The sequence below is a fragment of the Anastrepha ludens genome, chromosome 6 (assembly GCF_028408465.1).
Source record: "Anastrepha ludens isolate Willacy chromosome 6, idAnaLude1.1, whole genome shotgun sequence".
NCBI lineage: Eukaryota > Metazoa > Arthropoda > Insecta > Diptera > Tephritidae > Anastrepha > Anastrepha ludens.
This window is the reverse complement of record NC_071502.1, coordinates 35,137,292-35,151,255: the sequence shown is the minus strand read 5'-3', so window position 1 is coordinate 35,151,255 and position 13,964 is coordinate 35,137,292. Positions and strand designations below refer to the sequence as shown.

Here is a 13,964-nt window from a genome sequence, read left to right as displayed (position 1 = left end):
GTTCTGGTACCCAACCCAACAAAACAGTGTTCTTTGCTCCCAGGGTATTCAGGACAGTGAAGCATTCGGTAGTCTAACGACAACTTTATCATGAAACGATTTCGATTTGTTGATTTGATTTCTTTCCACTGTTTTGATTTCTTTCCACTCGACATGAGCAATTAATAATGAAAAAATTCTGTCGAAGGTTTCCTATTGCATGCCGTGGGAAAACTAATTTAGAAAAAAATTTATTTTGATACCACACGAGGATCCACCCGATACTTTCGACAGAATATTTAAATGTATGTATGTCTATACCAAAAGATAACAAGTTAATCGAGTGAAATTACCCCATCGTTTTAAAAATTTAGGTTCACTTTTAAGAATAAAAGGAAAGATAAGGCAATTCTAAAATCGGTCCGGATCGAACTTTATACATACTTGTGCATAGTAAAATCTAACTTAGAATGGAATCAAACAAACTCATAGACAATGAGAGTTATAGCTTACATCATCAGAGGGACGGGCGCAAATTTCGTCGTAACACACAAAAAGAGTGCAAGGTTTTCATCTGATCTAAATGAGCGGGCAGCAATACGTGTACCCAGTTCGGAAGAGTTTTATTAAGTCATTATCGAGATACATCTATGCATTTATCCAAAAGTTGGCGTAGCACCAGCCGTTTTTCAAAATTTTACTTGCCCCGAATTCTTTTCTTGGGTTCACCATTTGTATCAAATTTGAGTAACTGTTAAGAAGAGGCCACTTCTCAGCTCGCTATCTCTCTGCTCGGCTCACTTGACGAAAAATTTACATGTGAAATCAACAACAAAGTTATCAAGCAAGATTCGCCGCTAGCGGGTAGGGTTATACCTCATAAAACTGGTATAACTCACTATTTTACTGGCAAAATATGTTTATACCAAAAGAGACCTAAGATTTATTAAAGACATAATCGCATTTTTTTATTTAAATATAATATTTATTATACCTTGCTTCTCTTTGGGCATTGTCGAACTTTTTTAAAAGCCTAATACGTAGCGGCAATCAAACAACAATTAGCAAACAATTTAGCGTACTTGTGTATGCATACATATGTACATACATCCATTTTCAGCAAAAAGAAAATAGAGAAAATTTTACTTTACTTATACGAAAAAACTGGAAATACGAACAACTTTTATCAGTCAAATTCATTCTCACCTGAAGATATGGATGTTAATGCTAAGGCACATGCATACATACGTATGTATATGCTCAAACCGACACATACTTATCAACGCTAGCGTACTCATACAAACAAGAAGAATGACAACCGGTTTTTCGATTGCAGCCGAGGCTCGTGAAACACATACATACATACATACAATCATAGCCATATAGGTGTACGTTATATTTGTCATACCCAGCAAAACTTCGCTGCATGTAAAAGCTCAGTTAGGCGAGACTTAGCTTAACTTTACTTAGTTTAACTTAACTTAAAGAATTCGTAATTTTAAATGTTTTGTTTTTATATTTTCTACTAAATATGTCTGACAGTTCGCATAAATATTAAGTCAAGTTAAGTTATATATATATACATATATAATTGGCGCGTACACCCTTTTTGTGTGATTGGTCGAAGCTCCTCCTCCTATTTGTGGTGTGCGTCTTGATGTTGTTCCACAAATGGAGGGACCTACAGTTTCAAGCCGATTCCGGCAGATATTTTTATGAGGAGCTTTTTCATGGCATAAATACACTCGGAGGTTTGCCATTGCCTGCCGAGGGGCGACCGCTATTAGAAAAATTTTTTTCTAAATTTTGGTGTTTCACTGAGATTCGAACCAACGTTCTCTCTCTGAAATCCGAATGGTAGTCACGCACCAACCCATTCGGCTACGGCGGCCGCTAAGTTAAATTATGTAAATTAAGTGTAACCAACTGAACTTTAGCTTTAGATGAACTTAGCTGTGGGGACCTTTCAAAGAAGAGGACTGTTGGGCACTTTCTTTGTAAATGTCCGGGTTTGGCAGCTAGACGGTTAAAGTCACTGGGTGCTCCATTCTTCAACAGACTGGTGCAGTGCTCTAACCTAACTCCCATCAATCTTTTTTACATCTTCAGCTCTGATTGGCTGTAGTTATCTGCCCGTTGGAGGCCTCATAATGATATCAAAACATCGCTTTAGTGCTACTTCAACTATTTCACCTACCTACCTAACTGAGTTTTAAGAATCTGAAATCTACTGGTTCTGAAGCTTCTTAATTTAATTTCTTTAATTTCTTCTTAACAAAACAACCTCTCTGTGTTTCAGAATCTTAATGGGCATAAAATAAATTATTTTATACTTCTTAGTCCACTTAAAAAATTGTCTCTGTTTTTCTTTTTTTTTTTTTTATAATTGCCTTCCGTTAATGTAGTATATGGGCATGCCACTGAAAAAGTCATTTACATCATGATTCGTTTTCATAACCAACTATTCTAATTAACTATTCAAAAATTAAAAACGCGTGATTCCAGCTTCCCCTATTTATAGAATGCATTTTGATGTTGTTCCACAAATGGTCTACAATTTTAAGCCGACTCTGAATGACAGATGGTTTTTATGAGAAGCTTTTTCGTGGCAGAAATACACTCGGAGGTTTGGCATTGCCTGCTGGGGGGGTGACCGCTATTATAAAAAAGTTTTCTATCATTTGGTGTTCGTGCTCGGTGTTTCGCACCTGGGAACTTCTGAATGGCAGTCAGGCACTAATTATTCGCATACGGCGACCGCCATAATAATATTTGATATGTTGTTCCCAAGTATTACGGAACACTAATTTATTCAAATTTTTTTTCTGCTTGAGATTTAAAAATAGTTTCTTTCAAACATTACAGTGATTCATACGGTATTGTTTTTTCTTTCCTTTTTATGCAACACACAATTTTTTATTCAAATTAAAGCTGAAGGTATTTAAATATACATACATACATATGTACTAGGCAAAGAACTATTTTCGTTAAGTTTGATGCAATTCTTTATTCTTTTTCTAAACGGTTTTCCGCCCAAATTAAAATCAAGACTAAGCCTTCCGAGAAAATGCTGTCGAAATATGCATATTTGAATCCTAATAATTTCTCCCACCCAACCATAGGATATGTGATTGTAAAATTCGGTGCATAAATATCCTTGTAAAATAAAACGTATAACATTTTCAGGACATTTCTAGTATTTCTATTACATATCACATGTACATACATATGTATGTGTATTTGCGAAAACATTTGCTGGGTATAGCATGAAAAATGGCACATCGGTTTAAGTAAATACGTACATATACATACGTGCATATGTATTTTAAGAATTCCTCCTAATGTGCATTTGTGTGTAATATTATATTTCGCAAAAAGACTGATAAAATTGGGCCGAGATGATAGCGAACTCCACTTCGACTCTAACGAAGAGTGCAGAAAACTTTTTCACATCAATGCACCAACACAAAGGTCAACGTTGCCCACTACACCAATACTAGCGTCAGTTATTACCCAGTTTATTAGCAGTGCCGCGGTTAAGTAAAGCCCACATCACCACCACATTAATAGAATCGTTTGTGCAAAACTTGGTTTCGCGAACTTTTTTTTTTTTGTAACAACTGCTACTCTGAAGTGTAGGAGAGGCGACATCGACTTTAGTACGTATTCGCGTTCGAATGTGATTGGAAGTGTTAGTGGGTCTTAAGCGCAAGCGCGACATCAAATATACATACTTATCAAGAGGGAAAGACTTCAATTTAATCGCGTCAACATTTCGGTCTTTGTGTGTTGCGACGAACTTCTTCTTTATTAACGAAAATTAATTTTGAAGCTCAAATTAAACATTTGCGGCGATAATACCGAATCTATTTATACATACATACATAAATAATTTATCAAGTACCCCGTGAGACAAAAAAAAATTAACTGATTCAACACCATACGGCGATCATGTACACTACACCAAAGGATTTTTGCACAGCTTCGCACAATCTCACTGAATCGGTTGAATTGTTAAGCACAAAATCAAAGTTGTTGCGCCGTGTTTGATAGTTTGCTAAACAGACTTCGTCGTTGTTTTAAATATTTTTGCAGAATAGGTTGCACGATTGGCCCATTTTGTGGTTTGTATACGTCCAACGCCTTAAATGCATGTTACAACTAGATATTTGTATATGGATATGTATGTATGTTTGTATGATTTCCACACCCGTGCTTTTGCATACACGTTAGGCGTGCGTACATATACGTATGTATATACATATGTACATGTCGGGTGGTCCACAAAGAAATATAAATAAATAATATTTAAGGAAACATTTCGTAAACTGCCACCTATTTTTCTAAAATTTGAATGCCTCGCTGATGGTTTTTATCTCGAGCGATCTTGTCCAGAGCTGTTTTTGGATTATTCACTCCCCAAAAGAAGAGCTTTACGGGTTCCAGAGCTCCCCCAAGCGCTTTCTCACCTCACTTTCAGTCCATAAAGAGTAAACAATCAAACGGCTTCTCGACAGCTCTTTTTAAAAAATGGAGCAATGTTGTTACCTTTTCAAAATCCAAACCGTCGTATATTCGAATGAATTAACTGAAAATCGGGCTAGTCCTATAACAATGCAACTGCCAGAAGTGAATTACAAAACCTACCGGAATAACATTTGTCGGTGAAATTCGATTCCTACAACAGTGGGTTCTACGTTACCATTACCGTTATAAAAACCACTTTAAATAATATTGATAATAATAATATGGTATTTCCCAAATTTTTTTATATGTAAATCCTTTTGCGTGCAAGAAACTTTCAGTGTCAAAATAAAATGTAATTGGACCAGGCAGGCTGTGTTTCATATGCATATGTATGTATAAATGTATACAGGTACATACATATGTACATACTCATACATTCGAACTTATTTTGAAAATGAATTGCTTAGGGGGCGTCCATAAATTACGTGAGATGTTTAAGGGGGGGAGGGGGTCGAGTCAAATCTCATCTAATCTTACGTTGGAGAGAGGGGGGGTCTCGCCAAATATCACGCAATTTTTTTTCTGATTGAAACAAAAAAATTGTACATGCTTAAGATTTAATCTCAAGCGTAATCGTAGTATGATTAAGATCATTCACTAATTCGTTCGAAAGAAAATAATTTCATTCATACTTCGACGTTATACATTACTACTGTCAAACCACCATATTTGTTTTATACCAAATAGCTCAATTTAATCTGAATTTGCGGTACAGTGTAGCCCGTCGGTTGTTTTCGCGCCACTATGAGCCGAACGCCCTATCACTCAGGTTGACGTTTGACAATTCCGGACTTTAAAGGACATGACGGAAAATCATTTGCTCCATTTCTAATACGCGTACCGATTCAACCGCTGAATGCCTTCATCAGCACGCCTATTGATCTCTATTGCCCAAGTATACGTGATGATTTAGAGAAAATATGCTGCAGTACATGCGGTATTTACTTCGCATCTATCACAAGAGCTGCAGAGCACAGGAGAGCAGCTCACATTGCACCAGCTAAGCAAGCGCGCATGTTCCGCAAAGTGCGACCCTCACGGATTGTCACAAGACGAGCTAATGAGTTACTGTGCGCAAGCGTCAACGGCTTAGAGTGGATTAGAACGAAGTTGAAGGAGCACATGATTTTACTGAAAATCATATGGACATGTTGGTCCCAATAGTCTCTCTTGAAACCGCGCATGATTCTCCATGGACTGAATTAGAGTAGATATTCTTTTTTTAATCGCAGTAGTTACGATTTAAGTCTTCTATTGTTAAATTTTTTTTGCACTTATAACTTTCAGCAATATTGATTACTAGTCTTAACTAGTCGTAAATAAAAGCACGAAGCAAATTTTTTTTCTTTTTACAATAACAATCCAACGCGTTTACATAAGAAACCCACATTTTGAAAAATCTCACGTGAGATTGGGGGATGGGGGAGGGGGTTGAATAAAATCTCACGACATCTCACCAGGGGGGGAGGGAGGGTCAGAAAATTGAAAAAAACACCTCACGTAATTTATGGACACCCCCTTATATGATAAAACAACCTATGAATGTGTAAGGTGTATCGAACCTTAGCGTCAAAAGGGCGCCAGCAAGGAAATTTACCATTTGATAGAAATCAGATTGCTTCGTACCGGAGGTTGAAAATATGTGACAGGATGGTCATCATATAAGACAACAAAAAATAAATCAACTATAATTTCTTCAATAGGCGAAAGTCACTTTCGAAACAGATCATAGCACAAATATTCGCGTTCTGGACTACGGGCAATGAGTGTTGATCTACATTTCCGCATTTTTCTTTTCGGAGTGGATTTTTGTAGGATATGTTTATGTTGTTTTTTTAGTTGTATTTAAAATGAGCTGCTCAATTTTTTTTGTTTTTTATTTTGTTTGAAATATAGTAAAATCAAAATTTTGTGAAAAATTATCGTTGTAGCTATTTTGGAAGTCTTTGAAGAAATAATTTTGTATGTTCTTCTTTTGTTTTTTCCTTTTTCTTTGTGCGGTCCCTATCTACGATTAATTTGACTGCCCTGATATGTACACAGATTTTTTAAATTGGTTGTGATATACAACCTCTGATTATATACATTTCGTAAGATAAGTCAGAGTGCCAAATTTTACTGTTTTTTGCAAGTAATACAATATTGATTCAATTTTTCGACTCAGATGACATTAAATATGTAACATTCTGTCATTGATTGCATGCATACATACAAAGTGATCAGCTTAAAAATAAGAGGTTGCCAGTAGAGAGAAGATTTCAGAAGTTTATATGGAAGTTGGTATACTTGGCAGCAGTATTCTACCCGCACATTAAAAATAACCCCTTGAACAGAGTTGCAGCGGACAGCGGGTAACGGGTTGATGCATGAAATTGCTCAGAATTGCGTCGTGGACGGATTTCTTGCCGTCGGTTATTTTTACGATGGTAAAATAATTAGATTAATTTATATTTTCTCCGACGGATTGAAGACTCAGGGTTGTTTTTTTTTATTATTTGATGGCAGTTTATATTTTACAAGCAACAGCAAGCAATTAATATTCCATTTGCACAGGAAACCCTGCAAATTATCAATAATTTAGAAAGAAGTTATTTTTTTTGTAACAATGAGCCTCTACGAGGTGCTTCCCCAATATAATATAGCAAACGAAAATATTTCACTACAAAATTTATTTCATTATCATTATTATTTAAAATGTTAGCTCAAAACCGCCCCTTCGGTATTGTGTTTAACCGTCCGAATTTTCCGACTGAAGTGGATCAGCTAATCACCACCCATCAACTCTTTACCAGCTGTCCGCTGAAATATGTTCCGGGCCTAAGTTTAAACAAAAACAGTTTCTTCTAATAGCTATCACTCCGCGGAAAGCAATGGTCAACCTCCGAGTGCATTTCTGCTATGGAAAATCTTCACATAATTAACCATCTGTCGTTTCAGATGGCATTACTCTAAGGCCAAGGCCACACAATGAGCGGCTAAACAGCGAATTAGAGCATCATTGGTGACATATTACTGAGCGTCATTTCTGAGCAGTTACTTCTCAAAATGCTGTTGTCAAGATCAGTTTGTTTAATGATTTTGATCTCGAAAATCATTCTCTAATTCGAAAAAGCGTATTTCAAGGATTTTAGGCACCAAATGCAAATGGATTAAATATACAAATTAAAATGTAGAGTTTGGCAACACTGTGTGGTGAAAGAGCACTCAGTTGACACGGCTTCCCGGCAAAAATATAAATTGCTCACATTACGCACGTACACGTCATGCGTAACCGTCGCGCGTACACGATGGTGAGTTTTCATTTATATGACGCTGTCATATGTTTGATCGTGTCAGCTGACACGAAACATACGTCTACGTCGGTGAGTGTGAGCATTATAAGTATTGACCAGCAGAGAAAAAATATGCTCACTAATTTCTATTATGTTTATTTGTTATCGTTTTCTATTATGTTTATTTTCTCTTCTTCTTGATTGGCACGAGGAACACGATTTTGACCGAGCTTAACAAAGTGCGCCAGTTCGCGCTAGCCGGCACCAGTTGGCGCCACACTAAGTGAATCTAAGTCCTTCTCCACCTGATCTTTTCTTTCCTCTTCCTCTGCTACCACCAGATGGTACCGCATCGAATACTTTCAAGGCCGGAGCGTTTGTATCCATTCGGCTGATATAACCAAGCCAACGAATCCGCTGGATCTTTATTTGCTGCGCTATGTCTATGTCTCGTAAAGCTCATACAGCCCTCTCTTCCATCTATTGCGATATTCGCCGTCTCCAACGTGCAAAAGTCCAAAAATCTTCCGTAGAATCTTTCTCTCAAACACTCCAAGGGACGCCTCAGCGGATATTGTCATCGTCTAAACTTCTGCGTCATACGATAGGACGGGCATGATGAGGGCAATTGTTAGTTTTGTTCGTCGAGAGAGGACTTTACTACTCATTTGCCTACTTAGTCCAAAGTAGCACTTGTTAGCAAGAGAGATTCTCTGTTGTATTTCAAGACTCACATTGTTATCGGTGTTAATGCTGGTTCCTAAATAAACGAAGTCTGTTAGAACCTCAAAATCATAACAGTGACGTGGGTGCCGATACGCCAGTGAGCCGACTACTTGTTTGATAACAGGAGATACTTGGTTTGTACGCGTTCACCACCAGACCCATTCGCTTTGCTTCTTTATCCAGTGTAGAAAGGGCAGAGTTAACAGCGCGGTTGTTAAAGCCGAATTATATAAAGTTGGCGTGCGTCTAGATGTCGTTCCACAAATGGAGGGACCTACAGTTTCAAGCCGACTCCGAACGGCAGATATTTTTTATGAGGAGGTTTTTCGTGGTAGAAATACACTCGGAGGTTTGCCATTGCCTGTCGAGGGGCGACCGCTATTAGAAAAAAGTTTTTCTTCATTTTGGTCTTTCACCGAGATTCGAACCTACGTTCTCTCTGATAATATAGATAGAAATAATAATAATAAGGAAAATTTTTAACATCTTTATTTTGACTTGTATGCCTCCATTGCTCGTCTGCTTGTATTCTGCAGCTGTGTAGTTCACAAGTGTCAAATAAACGGTGGTTAAGTTTTAAGGGCCGGTGTTGATTTTGAACAAGGCGCGCACCATAAGTTGAAAAGAAGCTTAGTCAGACATTTAAGAGCATATACATATACACTAATTAAGTACATATTATATTTATTTTCTTTTTTTGTTACACATGTACATGCATACATACATACATATATACAACATCAATAGTCTTCTGTAAAATTGCCACTTTTATTAACGAATATTATAATATTTACACATAAAATGTATGTACATATTAAATTTTTGTATTCTATTTGTCTTAATTTAAGCATGAAGATTTGGCCTAATTCGCCAGTGCACATTCCAAAGTACGATGGCATATTGCCGTACACCGGTGGATCACCTGTCACCAACTCCAGCCCCATAGCAATAAACAGTGTCACTTCAACAAATTCACCAACGTTGAAACTAATGGATGCTAACATGGTATCTCCACAACAATCCGCCACCCCGGACATGGATGATTATGTATTAAATATTAAATAATAATTAAACATTTACCTCAACTTGCTTCTACTCCACCTTTGGTAGATTATCAACATTTTGCCAGAGTCCACCCCGTCCCAAGTTGCGCAATGGCTGAGCCATCATCGTTTGACCACGTATCTGTCAACGTTTGCACACTTTTCTGGTTCGGATATAATGAGGTAAGCAAATATGTATGTATATGTTCAAATACAAATATCTGTGAAATAATCTGCATGCACATCAGTGTAGACATTTTAGACATAGTTGCGTACCCCGTAAACTTTTACAAAATCTTTCTGCTACGGAGATTATATTTCTCTTATTTGTTGAAAGATCGTCAGAACCCGAAAAAAGTTTGTATGTAAGTATGCAGAAATCACCATCTACTTGTAAGGTGTGTAAGGTTGTTTCTAAATGAGCTGTCAGTAGCCCAAGTCCCTTTTTCAAATACCGTTAGCTCGAAAACTGGAGTAAAACAAAACGGAGAGCGCCACTAAATTTAGAAGGCCCCAATAAAATAAGATCCATCCATCTCAACTATCCTCATTCAACTATTCCGTAAAATGGATGTGCAAGTGTTGAATCGAAATTTACTGCTGGGCTATTGAAAAAAATAAGTTTCAGTATCCAGAAGGATGATTACTTATTGCGAATATATATATATATATATATATATATATGTGTATATAATTGGGGCGTACACCATTTTTGGGTGTTTGGCCGAGCACCTCCTCCTATTTTTGGCGTGCGTCTTGATGTTGTTCCTCAAATGGAGGGACCTACAGTTTCAAGTTGACTCCGAACGGCAAATATTTTTATGAGGAGCTTTTTCATGGAAGAAATACACTCGGAGGTTTGCCATTGTCTGGCGAGGGGCGACCGCTATTAGAAAAAACGTTTTCTTAATTTTGGGGTTTCACTGAGATTCGAACCTACGTTCTCTCTGAATTCCGAATGATAGTCACGCACCAACCATTCGGCTACGGCGGCCGCCAATTACTGTGAATAATTCTTTTTTTTTATTTGCTTTACTTTTTATCTTAAATTTTTGCTTAAAATAGAACTTTTTAGAATGGATTTTCAAAATAGACTTCCGCAACAAAACCATGAGCATGGGAAAAGCCTTGAAACCTAAAATATACCCAAGTCCAATTTATATGGCCTACTTTAGCTTAAATTAATAATAACTACGACTCGTGCTAGAGAAACCAGATTAGTTCTCTAAACTTTCATCTAAATTTTTTGAGTAGTTTTCGCTTTTTACTATTTATATTCTGGCCTAACAATGGTGGTGAAACATTGGTGATTAAAAACTGTTTTATTGTTTTACAAAGTATTCTACGCATTTAATTACAATTTTTTGCCGAGATGAATTGTTATAGTCGCAGTAAACAACACTAATATGGCTTCCACATCAAAGTGTTCTGAGTACGCGTATGATAAAATATGTCAAACCTCAGATGGCGCTTGACAACACTAGAAGTGCCCAAGGCCAGAAATATAAATTGCAACCCTCGTAATAAAATGTTCTTTTTAATTTAGTTTTGTGTGCAGATTTCGCTTTCGTGTCCAGCTTTGCTACATTTTCGTTGATTTTTATGTTTTTAAGTCTTAAAATTAAACTTTTGGAGGCTAAAATATTATATAATATTACATGACTCTAAGTTTTAAGACTACAAAATATGTAGTATTTTTGACTTAAATATGTGAGAGTCAAAAAAGTGAAGAGAATAAAAGAGCAAATATTAAACTACACAGGTGTATATTTTAGTGTTAGGCTTGTTTGTATAACCAAGTAATGCACAGATACTCTAAAATTTAAGACTGTAGAGACTACATAATGCTTTAGCACAGTGAAAATTAAAAATTTTTTAATTTTAATTATATTATTCTAGTTTCGGGAAGAAGAAATTCATTATTTTCTCGGTAGATGGCTATAATGATCGATATCTCGTAAAGTATCGATCAAACAATTTCAAGACTATGCTCGTTATAAGGTGACATTTCACACTAAAAAAATTTGCCGTTATTTGTTTGTTCTATTCAGTTGAGAGTTACAGGGTGTTAACAATGCAAGCCAACAAAGAGAAAATTCTGTACATTTTACAGTTTTTCTTTGATAAAGGCGAAAATGCAAACCAGGCCGCTAAAATTGTGGATGGTGTTTGGGGTGCCGATACTGTAGCAGCTAATTACAGGCAATTTTGCTTTCGTCGATTTCGTTCAGGCATTTTTGATGTTAAAGAAAATGTCGATAATGTCGATAAAGTCATAGAAATAATCGATGTTGACCGGCATGTTATTAGTCGTAGCACCGCCCAAGAGCTAAATATCGACCATAAGACATTTTTAAACCATTTATGCAAAAATAATGGATTTCTTTTTCCTAAAAATACTCATCAGCATACGTACAGCAAAAATAGTTTAACCCACAGCACGAAAAAATGCCCAAAATGCAATACCTAATGATATTTTTCGACAATTTATTGGAACGAAAATCTTGCCTTATCATCGTCTATGCAATAACTGAAATCGAAATATTTGTTTGGACCAACCCATTGAAATTTTAAAACGCTACTTTAAGCCTTGTCGATCATTCATACACACATATATATGTACTTGTGTAATCATTTTTCTATTTAAGGATGTCAAAAGAGGATTTAATACAAATATGCGGTCTGGCCGATGGAATTCGTATGTTCAATATATTGCGCGCTAAGTAAGACTCATTTCAAGTATTCATATATGAAGAATAAATTAACCAATAAAATACTCCCATTTCAGAGCAATTGCACCTCGTCTTACGCTTTACGTAAGTATGGACGGCAGTAGCTATAACGCCATATATTTGATTTCGAATACGGCAAAAGAACTAATGCAGAAGCTTTGCAAAATGCCCGGGTTTTACGAGATGATTGCAAACAGCACATCAAATGGCGCAGTAGAAAACGGTGCAATCTACAGCAGCTGGAGTATGCATTCGAAATATTCCGGAAGTGGTTCAAACATATTTAATGATAGCAGTAAAAACTTTATTTTTTTCGCGGGCCCGTCGGGAGTGCATGTAAATGTTACTGACGAGGTATTGAATAACGAAATTAAAGACGGAAGTCTTTATGCTCTTGAAGTACAAAGTGGAAAAGTTGTCATGAAACTGATAAACAAAAATGATAATTGAAGAACACACATTCGTATCAATCGCATTTTTAGTAGTAAACAAAATAATTTGAATATTCATGCCCACATACAGACGTGAACGTATTTTGATTTGATTAGACTACCATTGGAAATTAGCATTTTATCGTAATTATTCATTGAAAAATATTCATATGTGCATACATATATACTACGTATGTATGTGTAAATTTATAAAGCTTATGCTTTTAAATGTGTATTTTCCGAAGTATAAAGAAAATTTAACGAATTTCTAAATTACTGCATAACTATCGATTATAATTTATACATAATAATATTGCTTTGTTTTGACGAAATTCCTCCATTTACACATATGAAAGTAGGCACAAGAATTTAGTTATACAAGTAAAATTTATAAATGACGATGTTGGCGTCAAGTTTCTATATTTGTTTCAATATGAATGCTATTTCTTTCCGATGAGCAAAACACTTATAATACTATCAAAAATATATCTATAGTATATATTCATTCACATGTGCATATGTATATACACAAATGTATACATATGTACATATACACACATATATATTGTATTTTAGTCTTAATTTTTTTGCATGTAATACATATAAGTCAAATTTAAAGTTGAAGCAAACAGACAGGCCACAGCACCAACATCACTTTTATTGAGAGACAATTACTAACAACCAAATAAAATAGGCGAATTTCACCGTTAATAATATGCATTTGTAAATTTTAAATTGAAATTTGAATCTGTTTCGTTCAAACTGTTAACTATTTCTAAAGTACATTTTTTCAGTAAAAACATGTATGTAACTACATAATGCATATATATATATATATACTTATTTGTATACCTATTACATTGTTCAAATGGTAAAGAAGACAATGCGGTGAAAAAATAAAGTAAACGGTCTGCGAATTCAGCTGTATGTATTTAAATTGGGAGCAAGGGTACAGTGCACAGAGAGAAACGTAAGTCGAATTACATATATGTAGAAAATTTGAGTTTACGATAACGATGATTTCTTGCAACTTAACAAATATATGACATTTCCTCTCTAAATCAATTTAATGTTTATACGTATATGTATGTATCGTATGTATATTATGTAGAATTACGAACTAATACATACATATATGTAAAATTATAGCGAAATATTCAGCAAATGGCTTCTTTTGTTATACATTTTTCATATGGCGAGGTTAATGGGTACGAAAAATTCATTTTCGATTTTTCTTTTGGTAAATATTAACGT

The 13,964-nt window shown here is 35.6% G+C and overlaps 1 protein-coding gene across 2 annotated transcripts in view; it reads left to right on the top strand.

Moving 5' to 3' along the window:
• Positions 1-13,631, top strand: part of LOC128868462 (upstream-binding protein 1) — a 57,573-nt gene extending 43,942 nt beyond the window's left edge. The window contains exons 1-5 of one of the 2 annotated variants that reach the window (XM_054110568.1): positions 3,653-4,103; positions 9,353-9,551; positions 9,615-9,730; positions 12,196-12,270; positions 12,336-13,631. In XM_054110568.1, the coding sequence (XP_053966543.1) occupies positions 9,354-9,551; positions 9,615-9,730; positions 12,196-12,270; positions 12,336-12,729 (783 nt within the window). In that variant the 5' untranslated portion in view covers positions 3,653-4,103; position 9,353 and the 3' untranslated portion in view covers positions 12,730-13,631. Of the gene's footprint in view, positions 1-3,652; positions 4,104-9,352; positions 9,552-9,614; positions 9,731-12,195; positions 12,271-12,335 lie in introns of those variants that run through there. The other variant, XM_054110567.1, reaches the window with a different exon arrangement.
• Positions 13,632-13,964: the final 333 nt, after the last annotated feature.